At 43.2% G+C, this 27,887-nt stretch overlaps 1 protein-coding gene across 4 annotated transcripts in view; it reads left to right on the top strand.

Moving 5' to 3' along the window:
• DENND5B (DENN domain containing 5B) overlaps window positions 1-27,887 on the top strand; it is a 517,562-nt gene that overhangs the window by 435,409 nt on the left and 54,266 nt on the right. For all 4 annotated transcript variants that reach the window (XM_069228198.1, XM_069228199.1, XM_069228197.1 and 1 more), the window contains one exon: window positions 379-461. In XM_069228198.1, coding sequence (XP_069084299.1) covers window positions 379-461 — 83 coding nt within the window. The remainder of the gene's footprint in view (window positions 1-378; window positions 462-27,887) is intronic.

The following is a 27,887-nucleotide window of genomic DNA, read 5'->3' as shown; positions in this document are numbered from 1 at the left end:
TGGCCTTGCCAGTGCTTGTTTTCGACTGCTGGTTATACACTATGCAAAGTCTCAAAGTTTTAGTGCATGTGCTATTGACAGCAGAGCTGGAAAACATGGAGGCAATTACTGCTCCATGTTTCCTAGCTGTACTGCAGGCAGCCCCTGCACTAAGGGTTTTTTTTTTGTGTTAAAGTATGTATTGTAGACTGGAAAATGCGTACAGAGTGGGATCTTGATACAATCTCTGGTTATTAAACAGCTTATACAGTTTACCTATATGAGCATTTGATGTTTTCTCAAAATAATGTTTCTTTTGAGTATAAAGTATGTTCTGTTGAGTAATGTTTCTGGGAAGATCAGCCCAATAATACGTTTTTTTTTTGTTTTTTTTTCCAGGGCCTAATTCTGGGCAGATTCAAGAGGGTATTGGTGAAGCTGTGAACAATATAGTCAAGCATTTTCATAAACCTGAAAAGGAGGTGTGTTTTAATGTTTTAAAATCAAATATAAGATGACATTGTGGCCATTAATGTTGTGTTCATGTAGTAGGGCAGTTCAAGAAGAATGGAGAAAAATAAGTTTACACATGTAGATCTCCATGTGCAAATGTGTTTTTCCTTGTTTCCGTTTATCAATCAATCAGAATTTATAAAGTGTTGCAAATCACTCGTGAGGGTCTCAAAGTCCCAGAGTTGCTAGCTGCTTCTCTGTTTTCTGTTCATTTGAACAACCACGTCTTGAGTCCTTTTCTGAATTCCCGGAACAATGCAGCATTCCTGAGGTGCAGGGGAAGGTCGTTCCAGGCATTGGCTGCCGTCAGCGAAAAGGTGCATTCTCTGCTGTTGGATCGACAAATCTGGGGAGTATCTGCAAAGAAAAGGGAGGCGGATCAAAGGTGACTGGTCGGTTGGTGGCGATTTTGAAGTCATTGATTAACGTTCAATTTCTTTACCTGCTTCGAATATTCTTCAGTTTATTGCTTTGGTTGGTGGTATGTTTTAACAAGGTAAAAACTAGTAAAGGAGATCCTTGTGTTGCCGTATGCTATAATCCATTGCAAGGACAAAACATGCACGCTGAATGGTGGTCAGTACTATAAATCACTGAAAACTAGGTTAACCCTTTAATATGGTCCTATTTGTATATTTCCTATGTTGCCATTAAGGGGTTTATAAACCATAGAGCTGAAGGTAGAATGGTTTGTAGATGACAACCGAACCTCAAATCGCACTCTAGGAACAGATTAAAGAAGTTACCAATTAGACATTTTGACATGACATGTTTGGTTTGGTGCAGTTAGCATGAGAAAAAATAAATTTTCAAGTTGGGAACAATTTGTTAAGAACAGTTAAAGGAAATACTGGACTATACCTCTTGATTGTCTATAGTAAAACAAGAGAAGATGTTTAATTATGTAGTTAGGAATGTATGGTTGAAGATAAATGCTTTTCTTTATGAAAATAACATTCTGGCTAAAGAAATCATAGATCGTTGAAGCTACTTCCAGCAAGACAGAGAACAGTAGATCGTAGTTGCAGTTGAAAAGCTCAGTTCTTGTGAACAAACGGCTGAGAAAACAATAGGCAGTGATTATGCTCAGAGATTGTGGAGGGTACTGTCAACAAAGCAGAGCTAATAATGGGCCCTGATTGCATTTAGAGTGTTAACATTTTGCTCTACTTTCACAATATAGACTGCTAATTAAACAGTGAGCAATAGGTAAGTTTCAGATTTTTTAAAACCTGATTCACATTTGATTGGTCCAGTTTTACTTTTGCATTCATGAAGGTTATCAATTAAACAATGAGCAATGGTGAGGTTCTGCTGAGACTGTCTTCATGGTTTTATTTCCATGAAATATGGAAAATATTTCATGGATCTATGTGAAATATGGATTTTACACCTCTGTATTCTGTGCTTTATAAACTGGTCTAGCACTGGGGCTATGATTGTAAGTTTAAAATAGCTCAGAATAATATGAAGCAGCATCACTCTTAGCATACATACAATCCCCATAGGTAAACCAAGCTTGTGTTACATGCAATATTGACCCTATACCATACCCTTCATAAATAGCTACTTCCATGTTGACTATGAATTACAGAGGAAAGGGTAACCTTTCCTGCACTTGGTGTTCAGTCTGCACACAACTGTTTAGGAAACAACAAGTTCCCCCAGATACTGAAGTCTTGTTACATAAGTAATGCCCTTCCATGGACAGTCTTTATCTATATCAAACCCCTGAAAGTCACTGAACCTACATTGAGAAAAGAAGTGGATATAAGTAGAAAGGTGGGTATAACAGTGCACTCAATATAAAACTTGTCCAAAGAGCGACTATTCACTTAAAAGAGCCAAGGTCTGAAAGAGCTAAAGAGCATACTACCTGCAGCCTTCATACTGTGGTGATAACTTTACAGATAGCTTGAAGCAAAATAAAGAGATGTACATAGGTTAGTACCTGGCGCACACAGATTCTGTCTCGCTGCATACAGTAGTTAGTAATATGGTACATAGAATCTTTGCCCTGTTGGAAACTTTTACTCCAGTACCAACAAATGTATGTGGAACATAATGAACACAAATCATCACCTGCACTTAGTTACCCTTCAATACAACTATTTATAATGTGTTCAATACATCTACACACCAATAATGCATTAGAAGCACATGCTTTTAGTTGTCATATCCATTAGCTGGACACAGGATTTACAAAATTATTTAGAAAAGTAATATGGTAGCTACCTGCTACCATCAATACTATAATACAAACTAACACACGTATTTGATTATGTCATCTGTGATGTCATAAATGATGTCATAGAACATGATATGAGTGATGTAATATGTAAGGCCATGAGCAGTGCATATCACATCAAGTGTGACTAGTAAATTTCTTTTTTTTTTTTTTTTTTTTTTTTTTTTTAACTTTACTGTTGTCACTGGCATATTCACCTGACTATAAAGTTACTTTAACTTCTGTTTTTTTCAGTGAATATATAGTTTTTTTTGTTTTTTTTAAACAAATCCTATCTTTTTATCACACCTCTATAACTTTGGTTTAACTTTTGTTTTTTTCAGTGAACTTCTAAGATTCGTTTTTTTTCGTAAAGTAATATTTAATACCATACATAAAGCCAACCCCCCACCTGCAGGGTGTTGGCCACAGGATCTCATGATTTTTAAAGGTGATAGGCCCACGTGCCCCACTGCCGGAGCCTTATTAGGCCCTGGGAACACCATCCTCCAGGGTCACTATTTAACTTGGAGGGGGGGGCGCTTGTAGCACCCTTCCCTGAGACTTATTAGGCCTTGTGGAACCCATTCCCCAGGGCTGTATTTTTTAAAACTAATATTAGGCCCTGTGGACCCCCTCCACAAGGCCTTTTTTAATGAAAGAGGAGGGGTGGCCAAATGGACCCTTCTCCAAGCATTATTAGGCCCTCGGACCCCATCCCTCACGGCAATTTTTTTGTATTAAAAGGGAGGGGGGCCTATGACCCACCTCCCTGAACCTTGTTTAGGTCCTGGGGACCCCATCCCTCAAGACTTTTTTTTTTATGAAAGGAGGGAGGGTCTCGTGGCCCCCTCCCCGAGCTTTATTACAGACCTGAGGACCCAATTCCTCAGGCGTGTCTTTTTTTGTAATTTATTTTTTTAATTTAAGGGAAGGGAGGGCTGCCTAGCCACCTCCCCGAGGCTTGTTATGCCCTGGGAACCCGTTCTCCCAAGGACCCTTTTTTTAACCCCTTCGCTGCCAGACCTTTTCCCCCTCCTGTGCCAGGCCTTTTTTTGCCTATTTGGGGCAGTTCGCGCTTAGGCCCTCATAACTTTTTGTCCACATAAGCTAACCAAGCCAAATTTACGTCCTTTTTTTCCCAACATCCTAGGGATTCTAGAGGTACCCAGACTTTGTGGGTTCCCCTGAAGGAGGCCAAGAAATTAGCCAAAATACAGTGAAACTTTCGTTTTTTTTTAAAAAATTGGAAAAAGTGGCTGCAGAAGAAGGCTTGTGGTTTTTCCATTGAAAATGGCATCAACAAAGGGTTTGCGGTGCTAAACTCAGCAGCTTCCCATCTTTCAGGAACAGGCAGACTTGAATCAGAAAACCCAATTTTTCAACACAATTTTGGCATTTTACTGGGACATACCCCATTTTTGCAATTTTTTGTGCTTTCAGCCTCCTTCCAGTCAGTGACAGAAATGGGCATGAAACCAATGCTGGATCCCAGACACCTAAACATTTCTGAAAAGTAGACAAAATTCTGAATTCAGCAAGGGGTCATTTGTGTAGATCCTACAGGGGTTTCGTACAGAAAATAACAACTGAAAAAGAAAAATTTTGAAATTGAGGTGAAAAAAACATCAATTTTTCTCTACGTTTTACTCTGTAACTTTTCCCTGCCGTGTCAGATTATCTAAAGCAATATACTGTTACGTCTGCTGGACTCCTCTGGTTGCGGGGATATATAGGGCTTGTAGGTTCATCAAGAACCCGAGGAACCCAGAGCCAATAAATGAGCTGCACCCTGCAGTGCGTTTTCATTCTATACCGGGTATACAGCAATTCATTTGCTGAAATATAAAGAGTAAAAAATAGCTATCAAGAAAACCTTTTTTTTCCAAAAAGGGCACAAGATAAGGTGTTGAGGAGCAGTGGTTATTTGCACATCTCTGAATTCCGGGGTGACCATACTAGCATGTGAATTACAGGGCATTTCTCAAATAGATGTCTTTTTTACACACTCTCCTATATTTGGAAGGAAAAAATGTAGAGAAAGACAAGGGGCAATAACACTTGTTTCACAAATCTATGTTCCCCCAAGTCTCCCGATAAAAATGATACCTCACTTGTGTGGGTAGGCCTAGCGCCCGCGACAGGAAACGCCCCAAAGCGCAACGTGGACACATAAATTTTTTTGAAAGAAAATAGAGGTGATTTTTGCGAAGTGCCTACCTGTAGATTTTGGCCTCTAGCTCAGTCGGCACCTAGGGAAACCTACCAAACCTGTGCATTTCTGAAAACTAGAGACCTAGGGGAATCCAAGATGGGGTGACTTGTGGGGCTCGGACCAGGTTCTGTTACCCAGAGTCCTTTGCAACCCTCAAAATTTGGCTAAAAAAACACATGTTCCTCACATTTCTGTGGCAGAAAGTTCAGGAATCTGAGAGGAGCCACAAATTTCCTTCCACCCAGCGTTCCCCCAAGTCTCCCGATAAAAATGATACCTCACTTGTGTGGGTAGGACTAGCGCCCACGAAAGGAAATGGCCCAAAACACAACGTGGACACATCAAATTTTTTCATAGAAAACAGTGCCTACCTGTGGATTTTGGCCTGTAGCTCAGCCGGCACCTGGGGAAACCTAGCAAACCAGCGCATTTTTGAAAACTAGAAACCCAGGGGAATCCAAGATGGGGTGACTTGCGGGGCTCTGACCAGGTTATGTTACCCAGAATCCTTTGCAAACATCAAAATTTGGCCACAAAAACACTTTTTCCTCTCATTTCGGTGACAGAAAGTTCTGGAATCTGAGAGGAGCCTCAAATTTCCTTCCACCCAGCGTTCCCCTAAGTCTCTCGATAAAAATGGTACCTCACTTCTGTGGGTAGGCCTAGCGCCCACGAAAGGAAATGGCCCAAAACACAACGTGGACACAACATATTTTTTCACAGAAAACAGAGGTGTTTGGCCTCTAGCTCAGCTGGTCCCGGGGGAAGAAATGCCCTAAAATAAATTTGACCCCACAAACCCCCCCTGCCCGGGAGCGACCCTTGCCTGACGGGTCGCTCCCCATCTCTAAAAAAAAAAAAAAAAATTGCCCTGGCGCCTAGAGGTTTCTGCCCCCCCCGAGGGCAGATCGGCCTAATAACAGGGGGGGCAGAAATGGCCTAAAATAAATTTGCCCCCCCCCCCCCAACCCTCTCCCCCAACCTCTCTCCCCCCCCCTCTCCCCCCCCCGCCCTTCCTGGCCTTCAAATCCCAGGTGCCTAGTGGTTTCGACCCCCTTGGGGGCAGATTGACCTAAAATCGCCCAATCTGCCCCCAAGGGGGGCAGAAATGGCCTAAATACAATTTGCCCCCCAGGGGAGCGACCCTTGCCTGAAGGGTCGCTCCCCATCTCTAAAAAAACAAACAAACAAACAAAAAAAAAAAAACACAAATTTTTTTTTTTCCCTGACGCCTAGAGGTTTCTGCCCCCTTGGGGCAGATTGACCTAAAATGGGCTAATCTGCCCCCCAGGGGACCGACCCTTGCCTGATGGGTCGCTCCCCATCTCTAAAAAAAAAAAAAAAAAAAAAAAACACACACAAAAATAGGGGGGGGGGGCAGAAATGGCCTAAAATAAATTTGCCCTCCCAGGGAGCGACCCTTGCCTAAGGAGAAAAAACTCCCTGGAGTCTAGTGGTTTCTGCCCCCCTTGGGGGCAGATTGGCCTCATCAAAATAGGCCAATCTGCCCCCAAGGGGGGCAGAAATGGCCTAAATATAATTTTCCCCCAAGGGGAGCGACCCTTGCCTAAGGGGTCGCTCCCCACCTAAAAAAAAAAACGTTCAGAAAAACAAAAAAATTATCCCTGGTGCCTGGAGGTTTCTGCCCCTCCTGGGGGCAGAAAAGGCCTTCCCGAAAAAATGCCCCCCCTGGGAGCGCCCCTTGCCCAAGGGGTCGCTCCCTTATGACAATTTCAGAAAGAAAAAAAAAAATCCCTGGTGTCTAGTGGGGTTTCAAAAGCCGGAATGCAAGCAATCCGGCTTTTGAAACCCTGGGAGAGACTTCAAAGGGAAAGAAATACATTTTCTTCCCTTTGAAGCCCCTCCGGGCCTCCCCCAGTGATTGAAAGAGAAATGCTTTGCATTTCTCTTTCAATTGCGCTGGAAGCAGAGCTTCCAGCGCGATGGGGGAGGCCCCTGTGACAAATCAGCACGTGCTCGCGCGCTGATGTCACAGGGGGGGAGGTCGGGGGTGGAAGGGGAAGGTCTTCCCCTTCTATCCCCGCCTTGGGGGGGAGGGGGGTGCACGGGGGGCGCGCTAGCGCTCCCCCAAGTTCCCCTGTGCCTTGGACGAGGTGACCTCGTCCAAGGCACAGGGGAACTGTAGCCTTGGACGAGGTCACCTCGTCCAAGTCACGGAAGCGGTTAATGAAAGGGGAGGGGGCACACCTGACCCACCCCCCACCCCCCCCCCAGCTTTATTTTGCCCTGGTGACCACATCACCCAGGGCCGTTTTTAAAAAAATGTATTTATTTTTTTTAAAAAGGGGAGGAAGGACTTGTGGCCTCCTTCTTCAAACCATGTTGGGCCGTGTGGACCCCATTCCCCAGGGCCACTACTTAAATTAAAGGGGAGGGTGACTCGTGGCCCCCCTCCCCAAACCTTTGTAGGCCCTGGGAACCCCATCCCCAGGGCCATATGTTCTAAAAAAAAATAATAATAATAATAATTAAAGGGGGGGCACGCAACTTCCCCCCCCCCTCCCGAGCCTTGATCGGCCGTGGGCACTCCATCCCCAGTGCCCCTTTAAAAAAATAAAAAAATAAAGGGAGGGGTGCCTGCATGCCCCCCTCCCTTTATACATTAATTCTGGCTCCCCAGGAGCGAGAAGGCCCAAGGCAAGAAAAAGCTCCCTGTGGTACTCAGAACACTCTCTTTTTTTAAATTGGCGCTCCCGCAACAGTCTCAAGACTCTTGCGGACCCAGTCATCCAGATACATAATTATTTTTTCAACCTTAATTGCTCAAAAACTGCTGAACAGGTTTAGACCAAATCACAAAAAGCACAATCAGTGGACCAACGTCTGTATTTCCTGAAAAAAGCAAAGGTTACAGAGACGTTATAGTTAAGCTGACGTTTTACCTGTACAAAACCATGAAAATTCAGAAGTTATACTTACGTTAACAAGCTATCGGTCAGTGCCTAAAAGTTACTTTCCAGCACTAATTATAGTTTATTCTGATAAGTATTACTATAAGTATACCTGCTGAATTTCTATGGTTTTGTACGGGTAAAATGTCACCTTAACTATAACAACCCTGTAACCTTTCGTTTTTTCAGTGAATTGCTATGGGTTTTTTACCACACACGTTAATATAACCAGCGCTGTACATGGCCTTTGGCCTTGCACCGCGGGGTTTCTCCGCAAGGCCTGGCCAATGGCCAGGCCTTGCAGCTAACCCTCCCGTATGCACCCACACCCAAGCTGCACATGGCCATGGGTTTTGATGCAGTGAGCATTTTTTTTTCCAAAGGGAGCTGTGTGGAGGATCCACAGATCAAATGGGGAAAAAAAGGGCAATTTGTGCCCATAGGTGGTCCAAGATACCTGTATCCTGACCTCTAATGTTTTCTGCACTGTTTTTTCCCATCCCCAGGTGATGCAGCAAACAAAATGGCAACTGCAACTTTTCTGTCGAGTTGCAGCCAGACAATCCTGGCCTTGCTTCCCCCCCCCCCCCCCCCCCCCCCCCCCCGGATCCACAGATCTACTGTGGGTGGTTCCGCGGAGGATCCACGTCCCTATATATCAATATTTAACTGTAAATAACTCAAACTACTGAACAGATTTACAGCATATTATAACAAGCATTTGCAATGCAAATGGGTCTCGCGTTTGCTCAAGTTACAGCTATTAGCGTTTTAATTTCCCAACTCAACTTTTCTTGCCACAGAAATTGAAAATGAAAAGTAAAACAATTGACATAAGCGAGCCGATTGAAACCGGCACGGCTGCAATGAGCGCGAAGTAGAGACACAAAAGGAAAAACGTTTGCTTGCAGTCAGACGTATTGGCAGATGTGCAATTATCCACGTAACATGGTCGATGGCCAAGGTGGTGACAAAACTGCCCAAAGGAGGGACAAAGTTAAAACATTTACCAGTGATAAAGGATTTTTTAAAGGCAAGCCCATGAACAAGTGATAGTGATGGGTGTGCAGTGGGCATGGTTAAAAGCCCACAAATCGATTAGAACAGGCCAGAGCGCTTGCATGCTTGACCTAAAAAGCACGGTTTCTGGACCAAGGTAGAGTTCTCTGCCAAATTTGGTGTTATTCAGTTGAGGGGTCTGGCCCGTTGTCGTGTTCAAAATTTGAAAAAACCCATGGGCATAGAATGGGGAAAAAGTGTTTTGGGAACCCCCTTTTTTTCTCTGCCTTGCTTGATGTATCACCCTGAAACTTTCAAGATACCAGGTAAAGTGAGTGTCGTATTAGTTTTGAAAAATCTGTGAAGATTCGTAACACGGAACTAAAGGCAAAACAAAAAACACCCTCTCTATGGCAATAAAATGGTCTTAACAATAAAATAACAATAACTACCTACTGGCCTGTAAGGAGGGGGTGGTATTTTACCATCCTTGTGGGGACTTGGGTGTGATAACACACTCACGCTGTGGGGACTTGATTGCACTGTGGGGACCTGAATCCAGGTCCCCACAAGGCAATATCTTCTAAATGATAAAAAAAATGACTTCTATGTCAATTTTTACAACTTTTTTCAAAAATTGCCTTGTTGGACCCTGTGTTTTATGAAGTGTGTTTATATTTTTGCTCAGCTCTGCCCCTGTAGGCAGGAGGCGGTACCGCAGCCTTAAACACACTTCACATTTAAACACACTTTGCTCACTAGATCACACACTAGCAGCAGAAAAGACAGACATTGCAAAGTGAAAGCTGCACAGCCCTATGTTTATCCAAATATTTTTCGTTCAAATTAACCTATTCTCTATTTGTTAGTATAAAATGTCATTGACCTGAAGATACTGAATTCAAATTTTGGGGGATTTAAAAATTGTTAGTGGTTTTATAACATTGCTAAAAGCAGTTTGTGTCAGTTTCAAATCCCAGGATATTTCACTACTGACATTTCATCCTTATCTGCAATTATAGAATGGTGGTACAATACAATGTGACACAATATAAACTGGTTTGATCGTTTTTGGCAAGTAACCCTTGAGTATTAATGGCAATTGTTAAATTGTAATACTTGTACCAGAAATGCAGTGCCTTTGTATTGCTTTTTCCGTTGGTTAAATATTATGCACCATGGAATATGTTCCTTTAAATTGTGGCTAGATGAGTGAGAGACTAGCATTGTTTTGCAATAGGGGCTACATACTCACAGGCAGCAAACTGAAGCAATGTTATGCCCACAGCATGTGGTGGTGTATTTGTAACAGAAAAGGCATGTTCTTACAATGATAGTGAACTTCTTAGAAGATATATATTCAAATATCACCATTATATGTAGGTACAATTAAAACATTTGAACTGCTTAATTTAGAAACGATTCCTAAAGCATTCCAATATAAAACAGTGTATTGCCATCCCCGAGGGGGCAGATGGGGGTGTGAACCACAATCAAAACAAGCATTGGCAAAGCCAACATGTCTTGCCTATGCCAGAGCTATTGGCTTTGCCAATGTGCTTTAGCTATTTTGTACAACAACATGGCTACTGTTCGGAATAGGTAAATGTTAGCAGCATAGAGGTGAGTGGAATGTCATAGAGTGGAGTGGCATACGTTGCAGTAGATTGTGGGAGAGTGGAGTGGAGTGGGGTAGAGAGCCATGGAGTGGTGTAGAGTAGAGGGCTGTGGAGTAGCGGAGAGGAGTTTTGTGGAGTGGCATACTGTGGGCTGTCATGGAGTAGAGTGGAGAGGTGTGGAGTGTCATGGAGGGAGCAGAGTAGAGCAGAGTAGAGTGGAGTGGTGTAGTGTAGAGTTCAAGGGGAGGAGAGTGGAGGATTGTGGAGTGGCAGAAACTGGAGCAGGGTGTTGTGGAGTGTCCTGGAGTGTGGTGGAGTGGTGTAGAGTGGAGGGGCATAGACTGTGGAGTAAAGAGTTCTGGAGTGGTATAGAGTGGAGAGGAGTTTTGTGAACTGTTGTAAAATGGAGTGTCATGGAAGTAGAGTGGAGTCTTGTGGAGAGGAGTGGAGCAGAGTGGAGTAATGTAGAGTAGAGTGGGGTAGAGCAAAATAATGGAGTAGTGTGTCAGTGTGGAGTAGAGTTGAGCGGCATAAAGTGGCATGGAGTACATAGAGGGAGTTGCATAGAGTGGTGTAGAGTGGAGAAGAGTGCTGTACAGAGGAGTGGCGTAGAGTGTTGTAGAGTGGACATTTGTAGAATGGACGATAAAGAGTGAAGGGGTCTGGCGTGTTGTGGCATAGGGTGGGGTATTGTGTTGTCGAGCGGAGTGTCATGGAGTGGAATGGAGTATTGTAGAGTTGATTCTCATAGAGTAGGATAGAGGAGTGTTGTGAAGTGTTTTAGATAGAGTGCTGTATAGTGTACTATCGTAGTGCAGGGGAAAGTGTTGTAAATAGGAATAGAGTGGAGTGGCATAGAGAGGCGTGCAGTGGAGTGGCGCAGAGTGGTGTAGAGTAGAGGTGCGTACAGAAGAGTGGAGCAAAAAGTTGTAGAGTGGAGTCTCAGACTCGAGAAAAGTGGAGAGGCGTGGAGTGGAATAGGGTAGAATAGCGTACAATGGCATAGGGTGGTGTAGAGTTTTGTAGGGTGGAAGGGCATAGTGTCATTGAGTTGAGTGGATGTTTCATGGAGTGAATTGTCAGTGGAGTGTAATAAGGTAGAGTGTCGTAGAGTATTCTGTCATTGAGTGGAGTAAAGTGTCATAGAGTGGAGAAGAGTAGAGTGGTGGACAGTTGAGTAGAGTGACAGACACCTGAAAAGGTTGATGAACATTTGCGAAGAGTAGCGTATAGTGGTGTACAGTAGAGCAGCGCAGAGTGGGTTAGTACTGTGAAGTGGGAAAGAGTGGAGTGGGATAAAGTAGACTGTCATGGAATGTGGTGGAGTGTCATGGCGTGTGGCGGAGTGCGGGGTCATGGCGTGTGGCGGAGTGCGGGGTCATGGCGTGTGGCGGAGTGCGGGGTCATGGCGTGTGGCGGAGTGCGGGGTCATGGCGTGTGGCGGAGTGCGGGGTCATGGCGTGTGGCGGAGTGTGGGGTCACCATTGTGTGGAGAAGTGTATAGTGTTGTAAAGTGGTGTAGAGTGGCATGTAGTGTAGGGTCCTAGAGTGGAGATGCGTAGAGTGTAGGGGCTTAGAATGGAGGGACTTAGAGTGGAGTGTCGTAGAGTGAATGCGTGTAAAGTGTTGGGCAGTAGACTGTCATAGAGGGTCCTAGAGTGGAGGGTCACAGGGTGTAGGATGAAGGAGCGTAGAGTGCAGCAAAGCACCTTCAAGTGGAATAGAGTGGAGTGAATTGCCAGAGAGTGGTGTTGCGTAGACTGACAGTGTTGTAGAGTGAAGTGACATAAAGCGGAGTAAAGTCCTACAGTGGAGTGGTGTAGAGTGGAGTTGTGTCCTAGAGTTAAGTGGCATAGATTATTAGCACAGAGTGGTGTTGAGTATACTAAAGTGGAGTGGCATTGAGTGGCAAAGAGTGAAGTAGAAAGTTGTAGAGTGGAGTGATGTAGATTGCAGGGGGCGTAGAATGGAGGGGCACAGTGTGTCATAGATTGTCGTAGAGTTTTGTGGCATAGAGTGGAGTTACATAGACTGTCATGGAGTGGAGTATCGTGAAGTGTCAGAGTGGAGTGAGATAGAGTAAAGTGGGTAGAGTGAGCGTTGTTTAGTTGAGTGGCATTGCATTAAGTGGATTAACATGTCATATAGTGATGAGTGTTGTTGAGTAGAGTTGTCTGTCATAGAGTGGAGCAGGGTGGTGTTGAGTGGCGTGGAGGGTTGTAGAGTGGAGGAGCATAGAGTAGAGTGGAACAGAGTAGAGTAAAGTGGTGTGGAGTGGCATGGAAGACAGAGCTGTAGAGTGTCTTAGTATGGAGTTTTGTACAGTGTCGTAGGGTATCATGAAGTGTTGTCAAAGGCCATTGAATGGTGGGTCATTGAGTGGTGGGTCATAGAGAGGGAGGGCATAGAGTGGTGTACAGCTTCATGGGGCGGTGTGAGGTGACACAGTGTGGAGTGTTGCAGAGGGGCGTAGAGTGGAGGGGCGTAGAGTGGAGGGGCGTAGAGTGGAGGGGCGTAGAGTGGAGGGGCGTAGAGTGGAGGGGCGTAGAGTGGAGGGGCGTAGAGTGGAGGGGCGTAGAGTGTAGTAAAGTCTCAGTGGAGTAGAGTAAAGTTGTGAAGAGTGGAGTAAAGCAGCATAGAGTGCTGTAGAGTGTAATGTCATAGAGTGGAGTGCCAGTAAAATAGTCATAGTGGGTTAGAGTAGAATGGCGTAGCATGGAGTAGAATGGTAGAGTGGCCTAGAATGGAGTGGTATAGAGTGGTTTAGGACAGGGTGGAATAGAGTTTTGTGGAGCGGAGTGGTGTAGGGTGGCATAGAGTGGAGTGGAATAGAGTGTCAGAGTGGAGTGATATAGGGTGGAGGTGAGTAGAGGAGTGTCATACAGCGGCGTAGTGTAGAGTGGTGTGAAGTGTTGTAGTGTGGAATAAAATGTTGAAGAGTGGAGTAGTATGTAGTATTGGATTGTAATACTATGTTCGATGGCATCTGTCGCTGTAGATACGCATGTTCTGCAATAGCTCGCCATCTGGTGTTGGGCCGGAGTGTTACAAGTTGTTTTTCTTCGAAGAAGTCTTTCGAGTCACGGGACCGAGTGACTCCTCCTTTTGTCTCCATTGCGCATGGGCGTCGACTCCATCTTCGATTGTTTTTTTTCCGCCATCGGGTTCGGACATGTTCCTGTCGCTCCGAGTTTCGGAACGGAAAATTAGCTAATTTCAGAAGATTTTCGTCGGTATTGTTGCGTTCGGGATCGGCGTACTTACATTCAACACCGCATCGAAGATCGAAGAGCTCCGGTGCCCTTCGGGGTAGTTTTTCGATCCTCCGTCGGGGCCTGGTCGGCCCGACCGCGTGCTGAAGAACGCCGATGGAACGGACCCCGTTACGTTTCTGCCCCAAATGCCACAATAAATACCCCTACACAGACCAACACTTGGTCTGCAACCTGTGCCTGTCACCTGAGCACAGCGAAGACACCTGCGAGGCCTGTCGTGCGTTCCGGTCCCGAAAAACACTCCGAGACCGTCGAGCCAGAAGACTTCAGATGGCGTCCGCACCGACAGCCCAACGGGAGTTCGAGGAACAGGAAGAGGAAGGTACCTTCTCGATCCAAGACTCAGACTCCGAAGGATTCGACGATACACAAACCGTGAGTAAGACGTCGAAAACCACACAGAGAAACATTTACAAGGCCCAGGGGACGCCACTGCCACCAGGCCATGGCTCGACCCATAAATTCGGTGACCGACCGTCGGCACCGAAAAAGGCCCAAACAGTGCCGAGATCGTCCGACTCCGGTCGAGACACCGGCACGCAGCCTTCTCGGGACCGAGAAAGTGCTGGAGACAAGCCTCGACACCGAGATGCCGGTGTGGACACGGCTCGACGCCGAGACAGCGGCACCGAAACAGATCGACGCCGAGAGGTTTCGGCCCCGAAAAGGAAAAAAGTCACCTCGGAGCCGAAAAAACACGCAGACAAAGTTTCGATGCCGAAACAAACTGCAAGCGACCCAGCTTCAGGCTCTTATACAGAAGAGCACTCGCTAACCTCCCAAATGCAGAAGCATAGGTTTGAGGAAGAGCTACAAGCAACTGATGTGGACCATACGCAAAAGCGTATCTTCATTCAGCAGGGGACAGGAAAAATAAGCACCCTTCCCCCCATTAGGAGAAAGAGGAGGTTGGAGTTCCAGACGGAACAAACACCACAACCAAAAGTGGTGAAAAGAGTTACACCACCACCCTCTCCTCCGCCCGTGATTGACGTTTCACCAGCACAAACTCCATCACACTCCCCAGCTCACACCACCATGAGCCAGGGTGACCAAGATCAGGACGCATGGGACCTATACGACGCCCCAGTGTCAGATAACAGCCCGGAGGCATACCCTACAAAGCCATCTCCACCAGAAGACAGCACCGCGTACTCTCAGGTGGTGGCTAGAGCAGCACAATATCACAATGTAAGCCTCCACTCAGAACAGGTCGAGGATGATTTCTTGTTCAACACACTCTCCTCCACCCACAGCTCATACCAAAGCCTGCCTATGCTCCCTGGTATGCTCCGGCACGCAAAAGACATATTTAAGGAGCCGGTCAAAAGTAGGGCAATCACACCAAGGGTGGAAAAAAAGTATAAGCCGCCTCCTACGGACCCGGTTTTCATCACTACACAGCTGCCACCAGACTCTGTTGTTGTAGGAGCAGCTAGGAAAAGGGCCAACTCCCACACATCTGGAGATGCACCACCCCCAGATAAAGAAAGCCGCAAGTTCGATGCAGCTGGTAAGAGAGTCGCAGCACAAGCTGCAAACCAGTGGCGCATCGCGAACTCCCAGGCACTACTTGCGCGCTATGACAGAGCCCACTGGGACGAGATGCAACATCTCATTGAACATCTGCCCAAGGACTTACAAAATAGGGCAAAGCAAGTGGTCGAGGAAGGACAGACCATTTCCAACAACCAGATCCGCTCCTCCATGGACGCTGCAGATACAGCTGCACGGACAATTAATACATCTGTAACTATCAGAAGGCATGCATGGCTCCGAACGTCTGGATTTAAACCAGAGATTCAACAAGCAGTTCTCAATATGCCTTTTAATGAAAAAGAACTGTTCGGTCCAGAAGTGGACACAGCGATTGAGAAACTCAAAAAAGATACGGACACTGCCAAAGCCATGGGCGCACTCTACTCCCCGCAGAGCAGAGGGAATTACAGCACATTCCGTAAAACGCCCTTTCGAGGGGGGTTTCGAGGTCAAAGCACACAAGCCAGCACCTCACAAGCCACACCGTCTAGTTACCAGGGACAGTATAGAGGAGGTTTTCGGGGACAATATAGAGGAGGGCAATTCCCTAGAAATAGAGGAAGATTTCAAAGCCCCAAAGCCCCTACTACTAAACAGTGACTCACAGGTCACTCACCCCCTCCACACAACACCAGTGGGGGGAAGAATAGGTCATTATTACAAAGCATGGGAGGAAATCACTACAGACACTTGGGTTCTAGCAATTATCCAACATGGTTATTGCATAGAATTTCTACAATTCCCTCAAAACATACCACCAAAAGCACAAAATTTAACAACACACCATTCCAATCTCCTGGAGATAGAAGTGCAGGCACTATTGCAAAAGAATGCAATCGAATTAGTGCCAAACACACAAATAAACACAGGAGTCTACTCACTGTACTTTCTGATACCAAAGAAGGACAAAACACTGAGACCAATCCTAGACCTCAGAGTAGTGAACACTTTCATCAAATCAGACCACTTCCACATGGTCACACTACAAGAAGTATTGCCATTGCTAAAACTGCACGACTACATGGCAACTTTAGACCTCAAGGATGCTTATTTCCATATACCAATACACCCATCGCACAGGAAATACCTAAGGTTTGTATTCAAAGGAATACATTACCAATTCAAGGTACTGCCTTTCGGATTAACAACCGCATCAAGAGTCTTTACCAAATGTCTAGCGGTAGTCGCAGCACACATAAGAAGGCAGCAGATACATGTGTTCCCATATCTAGACGACTGGCTAATCAAGGCCCATTCGTTAATAGAGTGCTCAAATCACACAAATCATATCATACAAACCCTCTTCAAACTAGGGTTCACCGTCAATTTCACAAAATCCAAAATTCTGCCACGCAAGGTACAACAATACCTGGGAGCCATAATAGACACATCAAAAGGAGTAGCCACTCCAAGTCCACAAAGAATTCAAAATTTCAACACCATCATACAACGCATGTATCCAACACAAAAGATACAAGCAAAGATGGTATTACAACTCTTAGGCATGATGTCATCATGCATAGCCATTGTCCCAAACGCAAGACTGCACATGAGGCCCTTACAACAATGCCTAGCATCACAGTGGTCTCAAGCACAGGGTCACCTTCTAGATCTGGTGTTAATAGACCGCCAAACTTACCTCTCGCTTCTGTGGTGGAACAACATAAATTTAAACAAGGGGCGGCCTTTCCAAGACCCAGTGCCACAATACGTAATAACAACAGATGCTTCCATGACAGGGTGGGGAGCACACCTCGATCAACACAGCATACAAGGACAATGGAACGTACATCAAACAAAACTGCATATCAATCACCTAGAACTTCTAGCAGTTTTTCAAGCACTAAAAGCTTTCCAACCAATAATAGTTCACAAATACATTCTCGTCAAAACAGACAACATGACAACAATGTATTATCTAAACAAGCAGGGGGGGACGCACTCCACGCAGTTAAGCCTGCTAGCACAAAAAATTTGGCATTGGGCAATTCACAACCAAATTCGCCTAATTGCACAGTTTATACCAGGGATACAAAATCAACTCGCAGACAATCTCTCTCGAGATCACCAACAGGTCCACGAATGGGAAATTCACCCCCAAATTCTGAACACTTATTTCAAACTCTGGGGAACACCTCAGATAGACTTGTTTGCGACAAGGGAGAACGCAAAATGCCAAAACTTCGCATCCAGATACCCACACAAACAATCCCAAGGCAATGCCCTATGGATGAACTGGTCAGGGATATTTGCTTACGCTTTTCCTCCTCTCCCTCTCCTTCCTTACCTGGTAAACAAACTCAGTCAAAGCAAACTCAAACTCATATTGATAGCACCAACTTGGGCAAGGCAACCCTGGTACACAACGCTGCTAGACCTATCAGTGGTACCCTGCATCAAATTGCCCAACAGGCCAGATCTGTTGACACAGCACAACCAAAAGATCAGACACCCAGATCCAGCATCGCTGAATCTAGCAATCTGGCTCCTGAAATCCTAGAATTCGGGCACTTACAACTTACCCAAGAATGTATGGAAGTCATAAAACAAGCAAGAAGGCCATCCACCAGGCACTGCTATGCAAGTAAATGGAAGAGGTTTGTTTGCTACTGCCATATTAATCAAATACAACCATTACACACAACTCCAGAACATGTAGTGGGTTACTTGCTTCACTTACAAAAATCTAACCTAGCTTTCTCTTCCATTAAGATTCACCTTGCAGCAATATCTGCATACCTGCAAACTACCTATTCAACTTCCCTATATAAAATACCAGTCATTAAAGCATTCATGGAGGGCCTTAGGAGAATTATACCACCAAGAACACTACCTGTTCCTTCATGGAACCTAAATGTTGTCCTAACTAGACTTATGGGTCCACCTTTTGAACCCATGCACTCCTGCGACATACAGTTCCTAACCTGGAAGGTGGCATTTCTCATCGCCATTACTTCCCTAAGAAGAGTAAGCGAGATTCAGGCGTTTACTATACAGGAACCTTTTATACAACTACACAAAAATAAAGTCGTCCTAAGGACCAATCCTAATTTTTTGCCAAAGGTTATTTCACCGTTCCATCTAAATCAAACAGTGGAACTTCCAGTGTTCTTTCCACAGCCAGATACCGTAGCTGAAAGGGCACTACATACATTAGATGTCAAAAGAGCATTAATGTATTACATTGACAGAACAAAAAACATCAGAAAGACTAAACAACTCTTTATTGCATTTCAAAAACCTCACGCAGGAAACCCAATTTCAAAACAAGGTATAGCCAGATGGATAGTTAAATGCATCCAAATCTGCTACCTTAAAGCTAAACGACAGCTGCCCATTACACCAAGGGCACACTCAACCAGAAAGAAAGGTGCTACCATGGCCTTTCTAGGAAACATCCCAATGCAAGAAATATGTAAGGCAGCCACATGGTCTACGCCTCACACATTCACCAAGCACTACTGTGTAGACGTGTTATCCGCACAACAAGCCACAGTAGGTCAAGCCGTATTAAGGACATTATTTCAGACTACTTCCACTCCTACAGGCTGATCCACCGCTTTTGGGGAAATAACTGCTTACTAGTCTATGCAGAACATGCGTATCTACAGCGACAGATGCCATCGAACTGAAAATGTCACTTACCCAGTGTACATCTGTTCGTGGCATCAGTCGCAGTAGATTCGCATGTGCCCACCCGCCTCCCCGGGAGCCTGTAGCAGTTTGGAAGTTACCTTCAATTATTTATATATGTATCATCTCAACCTTAAATAGGTGCATACTTAGTCACTCCATTGCATGGGCACTATTACTACAATTCAACTCCTACCTCACCCTCTGCGGGGGAAAAACAATCGAAGATGGAGTCGACGCCCATGCGCAATGGAGACAAAAGGAGGAGTCACTCGGTCCCGTGACTCGAAAGACTTCTTCGAAGAAAAACAACTTGTAACACTCCGGCCCAACACCAGATGGCGAGCTATTGCAGAACATGCGAATCTACTGCGACTGATGCCACGAACAGATGTACACTGGGTAAGTGACATTTTCATTATATAGCGCTTACTACCCCTGACGAGGTGTTGAAGTGCTTTTTGTCGAGTAGCATGCTACTTCGGAACCCAAGAGAAATTAGTGGTGGATTAGTATAGGGAAATATGAGTACAGTTTTAGTATTATTATGAGTTAATTTGAGCCGCAGATATGTGAGTGTTAATTGGATTGACTGGGGTAATAGAGGGGTGGAGGACGGAAGAACCCAGAAGTGTTAATTGGGAGTTTATGGTAATAGGATTTAGGCTTGGGATGAGTAAAGGGGGGATGGAGGAGGGAAGAGTCTGTGGAAAGGGTTAGGAAGATCATAGTTGCAGGAGGGGTTTGGGATGAGTTAAAGGTGAGATAAATAAGGGAGAATTTATTAGGGTTGTTTGGGAGATCATGGTAGTAAAGTGAGGTTTGGGCGAGTTAGATGTGGAAGAGGAGGGAAGAGATTAGGCAGGGTTATTTAGAAGATGAAAGTAGTAGAATGGATTTGGGATGAGCCAGAGTGGGAATGAGGATAGATTGATAGAGACATTACATATGGTGGTGGGTAGGCAAAGTGTTATATAAAATGAGAGCAGGGATTCATAAGTATCTAATATAACAACTTATCTAGGAGCTATGCAATGACCTATGAACATGTTAAGCATAGAATAACATACACATATATGTATACACACACACACACACACACACATAAACACATGAATACACACACATATGTACATACATATAAATATTTAATATTTAATCCTTGAGTAAATATACATTAAACAGGTTTAAAGAGTATGTGTGTAGTTTATTGTTATGACATAGTGATACATATTTTATACATAATACCTAACTAGAATATACACATCAACAACATAGGCATATGCAGTCCGGAAGGAAAGAGACAACTCTTGAGTAGTTTTCTGAAGACAAGATAGTTATCTGTGGCTCTTATAGTTGGGGGTAATGAATTTCATAGTTTGGCTGCTTGAACGGAGAAGGATGTACCACCTATAGTCTTTTTCTTGTATGGTGGTGTTCTAAGGCGGGGTGCCATTATATTTTATGGGTTACTAACTTTTTTATTTAAGACTTAAATGCACCAATTGAATCTCTTCTAGTAAGATAGGGTAGGTAGTTTAATATATAGCGATACAAAATCATTCACAAATTTGATGTTGCATGGGTTCCAGTACCACTATTCAAGTGAGTATCACTTTATCAGAACCAGTTTCAAGGGACCACTCTGAGATAGTTTGTAGCAGTGAGTATAGTGGTGTTTGGAGTACGGGTATGACCACTATACATTGTGGTCACAATGTTTAATTCAAAAGGTTGGATGAAACATTGGTAGTTATTACATAATAAATTACTGAAGTGCCTAAGCATCTTCACATAGTAGAGTAGAGTAGAGTGGAGTACCATAGAGTGGAGTGGAGTGAAGTAGAGTGGAATAACCATAGCATAGAGATGAATGAAGTGTCATGTTAATTCCCATAGAGAATTTAGAGACAACTACATCCCAAACCGCTGGACGGAATTTCACCAAATTTGGAAGAAAGGTAGCTCTTGGCCTGAAAGCACGCTTTTTGTTATTTGGTGTAAATTTGTTTAGTAGTTTTCGTGGTTTTAAAGATATGTATATACATTCCATGAAAAGCTTTCACTCAACCCCGTGGTTACACTGGAAAATCTCACGTCTTCACAGAGGGAAATATGTAAGAGGCACAACTTCCAAGGTGGTAATTCTAAATTCTTGATTATTGTTTATAATTTAAAACTGCAAACGTGCTCAAACTGTGACCAATGTGATTCAGCTGCAAAATTCTATTGGGTCAACGAGTTCAAAGTGCAAAGCATACAATTTAAAGGGATAAACACCCAATTACTAGCTCCCATTAAAACTCAATTTAAAAACAACTAGACTGGTCACACAAATGTATTGTCTCCCATCACAATTGCCATTTTTAGGTCAAGCGCGACCTGTTGTAAGTATTGTGGGCTTTTAGCCACGCCCACATCACGATCATCACTTTCACACGTTCGTGGGTTTGCTTTTTAAAAAAATCCTTTGTTATCATTGGTAAATGCTTTGTTTGTCCCTCCTTGGGGAGGTTTTATTACCGCCTTGTTTGGTGAACTTGTTACATGGATAATTGCACGATTGCCGATATGTTTGACTGTGAGCGAACTTCTTTTTCTTTTTGTGTCTCTCCTTCGCGCTCATGCTTATGGCGGCTATGGCATGTTGGATTGACTCGCTTAGGTCAACTAATGTTTTACTTTTCATTTTCAATTTATGTGGCAAGAAAAGTCCAGTTAGGAATTTACAATGCCAATAGCTCTGCCTAGAGCAAACGTGAGACCTGTTGCATTGCAAATACTTGTTTTTATTGTTAACTGTATCACCTCTACCATACTTTAGGTAAAGTACCTAACGGTGATAAGGAGTATTGTTAATTCATTATTTCTGGCAGACTCAGTCATGATCAAACCCACCACTACATATTTTAAACATGATGGATGGTCTTAATTTAGTCATTTGCATCATATCAATGTCTGCAGTGCTTTAAATGGGCCGGTACTCTCCGGTACTGAGTACCGGCACTTTTTTATTTTGAGAGGGAGAGTACCGGCGTATCTCAAGAAAAACGTAATACATTTAATTGGAGAGTACCGGCACTTCTCAGAAACAAGCAGGTACTCTATTACAGAGTACCTGCACTTCTATTTTTCCATTTAAAGCACTGAATGTCTGCAACACAATTAACCGAGATGAGGCACAATCACAATGTTTCTGTCATTACACAGTACAAACTTGGATCAGATTCTGGGTCGCCTATCTAGTACGTTATGCATTAAACCCCAAGGCACTTATATATTTTCAGCAGTTAAAAAAATCGCAGTGATTGAAGCCAAATAAAGACTACTCAACCTGGACATTTCATGAATATATTTCTTAGATTTCCCAATTCACTACAGGTTTTGAAGCTAAAAAGTATGGATGCATAACCAGAGTGCAAAGTTCACTACAAACAAAGATATCAGCGCCACTTAAGTGCTTCAGTCGATCTGTTCTAATATATGAGAATCGTGTGTGTAGTGAAATACACATTGCAGCTGGGAAAATCCAACTTGGCCTCAGACCCATATTCGTAAAGTACATGGTACTGCCCAATCAGAGTATGGGTCCGTAGTTAATCTTAAACATCTGATATTTACACGCTAAGTGCAAGTGCGTCAGTGAAATATAAACATATGTTGATACATCAACGCCATTTATGATGAAAAATGTTATACCAGAAAAAGGTGGTACTGAGCGACTTGTGGCAATCTGTACCCTTTGATGATACTTTACTTCAACTACAGCCTTAAGAAATTATATAAAGTTGGTCATCGCTTTCAGTGGAGGGAGCGAAAATGGTTAGAGGAAATGTAGACAAAAATGTCCTGTAGAAAAAAGATAGCACCCAGCTTTACTTTCTCTTGGTGCAGAAGTGTTTTGATACTTTCTCTACGTACATATACAAATTGATTTTGTATCTTTCCTTAAAATTTGAACATGGCAAAAACAAAATCTGTTTGCTCCATATTTGCCCTAATAAAAAAGTATTTGTACTTTAAGCTGGAGTTACATCAGTAAATGACAGCTCCTTTTTTTTACTGTGTTTGTTCTTTTCTATGTAAGCATCTCCTAATCCACCATAAAAAGCATTATTTGTTTGTAACCATTGGAGGCATTGCAGTTCTATGCCGACAGAAATGTAACTTAATTTATATCAAATGCAGCGTCTCATCTGAAACCAGGAGATTGTTTTATCAGGACAAGACAAAGACATCCAGAGTGTCTTTGCCACATCAGACGCCCTCCCCCCTTCAATCACCTCAGCAAAGCAATGCCTTTAGAAATGTGAATTAGTCTAATCGCCGACATGAAGATGTGAGATGAACTGTGAATGTTTAGTGAAACTCTGGAATGCTTCTCAAGGCAGGAACAGTCATCTCTCTATACAGTTACTCTGCATCACAAGCTTTTAAGCTTGTTTTCCGCAATTAATATAAATAAAAGCATTCCTTTTTAAGGAGACCGGTGTGCGTGTCTTATAATGAATAGGTAAAGTAATCTAATGACATTTAGGAACGCTGTTTGCCGTTTAATACAAGAGGCAAAGAGCCTCATAGTGCTCGCTTCTTGAATATCTGCACCCGGTGAGAAATAGAAACTGGGAGAAGGAGCAGGCCTGCGCACATGTTTTCAACATGCTGTTTCCAAATTCTTTATACATGTTTTACTTAAAAGTGTATTGCTCTAGTCGGAAACGCATTGAAGGCACGCTTCGAGCCAGATAGTACAGCTTAATATTTAATCTTTAACCCACGAGCGATCTTTCTGGACTCTTCTAATGCTTCTGTATACCGAAAGCGAAGGAATGGTGTATTAGCTTTCATCAGTTGCCTGTAATCTCATAAACCAGTGCTGTGTTTTGTGGTAAATTCCACTTCTTTGGTCAGGGTGTCGGGCTATAAGTTGATAATGTCCGTAGCCTTCCCTAAACCACTATAATTTTATCTTCAGTTTCCTCTACTTTGAATTGACAAACTGCGGCTCTTTTCACTGTCTTCACCTACAGTAAGTACTGCACACTTCTCCCGGGCTCTGATTGAATATTATTACAAAACCACCCAATTCTGCATTTTTCTTCATATCTATTCGGAACGCACACCTTGATGACCCGAGTCCATAGCAGCATGTGATGTTTCCAGGACATAGCCACTAGCCCTGAAACCAAACTTTACTACTGGGCCAGCCTTGAATGAATTTGGAAGCGGGGTAGGGGCATAGATTTGTTTAAGCTATTTTTACAATACATTTTTACCATCAGAATTGTTCACATCAGGACTACACAGTACACATGCTTTTGTTTCTGCTCTTTCTTGCAAAAAGCATTGCTTGCCTTAGCTTTGTATTTTTATAAACGTGTTTTTGGAATTATCTTATTCGGAAAAAACTTTCTTTAAAAGAGTATAAAAATATACATATACAAATAACTTTCTCACGCTATTTCTTCCGTTCATGGATGTGTTTGATTTTTTTGTCATGACAATTTATCAATCACCAGTTTAAACCACGCATACACATTCCTAAAACTATTTAAAGCACTTTTGCACCTCATTGAAGACCTGAATAAAGACGATCAAAGAGAGAATGGTGAGCACAGCCCTAAGAAGACAATTTAAGGATGCCCCCCACTTAGGATATTTTTAAACACAGTGGATGCGGACATGGAAGGTATAAAGCGCTATGGCGTGTCCAAATAGTAAACTATGCCTGAGCCGTAAATGACAATAGACGTGTCTGATCGCTTAAAGGCAAAAACATTTATAACAGGTGTACATTAAGGCAGGCATTCATGTGATAGCCTAACAAAGGAACTACACCTGTGAGACATTACCTGCAAAAATCAGATTTGAAACTTATTTTATTCCCTGCGCTAAAATTGTTTTTAAAAGTAGTACAGAAAGCAACATTGTATCCATTAACCACTAAACTTCCTTTGCTGATATGTACAGTTTAGAGTTTGTAACCTTCTGTAATGTCACTGGCTTCTAAATTATTTGTTTGTTTCTCTTAGGACACCACAGTACTTCACAAAGAGTTCCATTTGTTAAATCAGAGGAGGACTGTGATATTTAGATATAGAGTGCTCTGCTTTCCTAGCCATTCATTTTGTACTACAAAGAGCAACACACACACATTTTATTCCATTTTGTTGGTTGCTTTGCTTTCCACTATGCTTTCCACTACCTGTTTAAATAATATTTATCTTTTATCTTCTTAAACATGTTGTGAATCATAAGACTTAAGTCATTTTTATTTGTTGGCTGGGTGATTTTGTACTTTTCATGTTAACCATTTAAATGTAGTGTACTGATTTAGTACTCAAGAGATAAGTTATCCATCAGACCATATACTAGGGTGGGATGTTTAATGCCCTTTTCTGTGGGTTGCTCCCTAGCTCACTTGGGTGAGTTCTTCAGGCATATTCTATAGATGTCCTTGCAATGATTGTTCCTGGACAGTAGATTAATCAGAAGTTATACTGTACCTTATATTGTACCTGTTAACAAAATGCCCCTTTTGATGGTTTGCTCCTCTAATACTCACGTGTTGATTTAAGAGCATATAGTATGGTTCATGCCTGATTGACCCCCTTACCTCCATTTTAACTTCCTTCACATCCGGGTACCTCCAATGTCCATATTCGGTGTTCTTTAAACTGTATTATTGAGATTGTAGGTGTCCACTAGGCCTGGGAGAAAGTTAAATCCTACTGGCATATTTTGCGTAATTTTGAGAAATTAGTGTTACACCTATTATGTGAAATTCTTGAAATTATACCATTACACCTCGTCACCTAATTATGCTGCATTTGTTACAAAAACTTTAAAGCGAACACTTAGGAAGAATGTAAGTAGGTGTTGCTCTTGCCAATTGTCCTTTTAGGGGTGTAATTTTATTGTGAAATGTCTTATTGTGTGTAAAATTGACATGTGGATCCATTTTGTGCTAATGTATACTAAATGCCAAATTCACATTTCACGTAATTACATGTAATTTCACATAATTTTCTCTAACATTTTCTGAATGCAAATTGCACAAATGTCTCACACTCCTACTGTCTACATACTGGCACGGCAACATTTTGTCCAACACTATTCCCATCAACCTATTCATATACACAGCTATACTTTTCCTGAGACAAATTTTGGGAAGTCTCTGCCATACACAAATGAAGCCAAAACACCTCCCACATAAATCAGAATGCACTGACTCACTTTTCTACCACGCATAGACTTGCTACTAATGTTTAAGAATCCTATCTCACACTCCATTTAGTTTCATGTTCACACACACTTCCATCCTTGCCACTGCCACAGAATAGCACAATACCTATTCGCAAATGTACTTTAGCCCTTCACCAGCTATAGGAACAACACTAAATGCATTGTTCTTTCATGTATTTCAAATTCCAGTACATGAGGGAAATAATGGATTATTGAATTCAACCTTTCGTGACAGAAGTCTAGGCCATTGTCTTAGCTTGCCTCCTACATCGAATTTTGTGAGCATAGGGAAGACAGTTTAATCCAATATGCCTCATTTTCTTCAGTGTGTGTTATGTATGCAACCACATTTATATATTGTTTCTAGAGTATAATTGTGTTTCTAGAGTTATTATGTGCCAAATAAAATCCTGTCGTGTATTTGTAGAGCGCGCTCAACAGCAAGGGTGTTCTGCCACTGAGCAGGTGTATGTGTTTACCTCAGCCAAGGGTACATATGTTAATTGAAGGGTCAGGTCATGAGCTTTTTTTTTAATTCAAGAGGAGAGGAGGTGGCGGCTCTGAAGTGAAATGGTTGATCATTCCATGCTTGAAGGAATGTATGTGAGTCGTCCTGCAGAGTGCAGGTGACTGGGTAGTTGGAGAAAAGGATATGTGGTTGTTATTGTTCAGGTAGGTGAGCCTAAGCTGTATAGTGCCTTAAACATATCTGTAAGGAGTTGGAAATGTGCAGGTTTGTGTATCGGGAGCCAGTGGTGCTCCCCGGGGTCTGCTGTGATGTGATGCAGGGTTTATGTGGGAGGCTGAGGATGAGTCTGGCTGCCACATTCTGGATGGTTCAAAGTCTTCTTGTGAGTTGCTTGGTGATACACCATAAAGTGTACTTCTGTAGTATAGTTTGCTTGTGGCGAGGGTGTGGGTGACATTTTTTTCCGGAATTACTCGGGAGCCTTTTGAATCTTGCTCAGCATTTTTAGGGTATGGGAACGGGATGACAGATTTGACTAGTGAGGTCATATCCAGTTTGCTGTCAATGATGATCCTGGGGTTTCTAGCATGGATACTAGGTGCGGTTGTGGGTCCGAGTTTGGCCGACCACCAGGTGGAGTCCTATGGTGTGGTGTTATTGCAGAAGATCACTACTTCTGTCTTGTGGGTGTTGTTTGAAAAAGTTGGCATTTGTCCACTTTGCGACTTCGGTGAAGCAAGTGATGAATTTGTTTCTTGTGTTGGCAGTCATATCTGAGAGGGAGAGTGTGAACTGTGTGTTGTGGGAGAGGATGTAGATGTTGTATGCGCTGATGACATTGGCCACAGGCATCGTGTATGTTGTAAAGGACCGGGCTGAGTGACTGACCTTAAGGCACCTCACCGATGACTTTACAGGCTTTTGAGTAGTGAGGTGTAAAGGTGATAGTTTTTATTCTATAGAAGATCATGATACTGAACATTGATACAGCCAACTCCAAATATGTAATAGCCACTTATGCAGTATTGGATCTTTCATAGATTCACACGCAAGACTTTTTCCCCGTTGTTGAAGTGGGAGTTCCAAGGTATCTTAGAAGCAGTATTCAACAAACACACAGGCTACAATGAAAGTAGGCCTTGAATTTGCTAGTCTATCTATGTCCTTTTTAAAAAACAAAAACAAAAAAAAAAGCTGAATCATGACCAGTCAGGCAACAGCTCCATCTAAAACACTCCCAAGAGAAGCTATCTCCCTCAGAT

Source organism: Pleurodeles waltl, chromosome 4_1 (assembly GCF_031143425.1).
Source record: "Pleurodeles waltl isolate 20211129_DDA chromosome 4_1, aPleWal1.hap1.20221129, whole genome shotgun sequence".
Taxonomy (NCBI): domain Eukaryota; kingdom Metazoa; phylum Chordata; class Amphibia; order Caudata; family Salamandridae; genus Pleurodeles; species Pleurodeles waltl.
The sequence above is the reverse complement of the archived record's forward strand: the minus strand, read 5'-3'. Positions and strand labels throughout refer to the sequence as shown.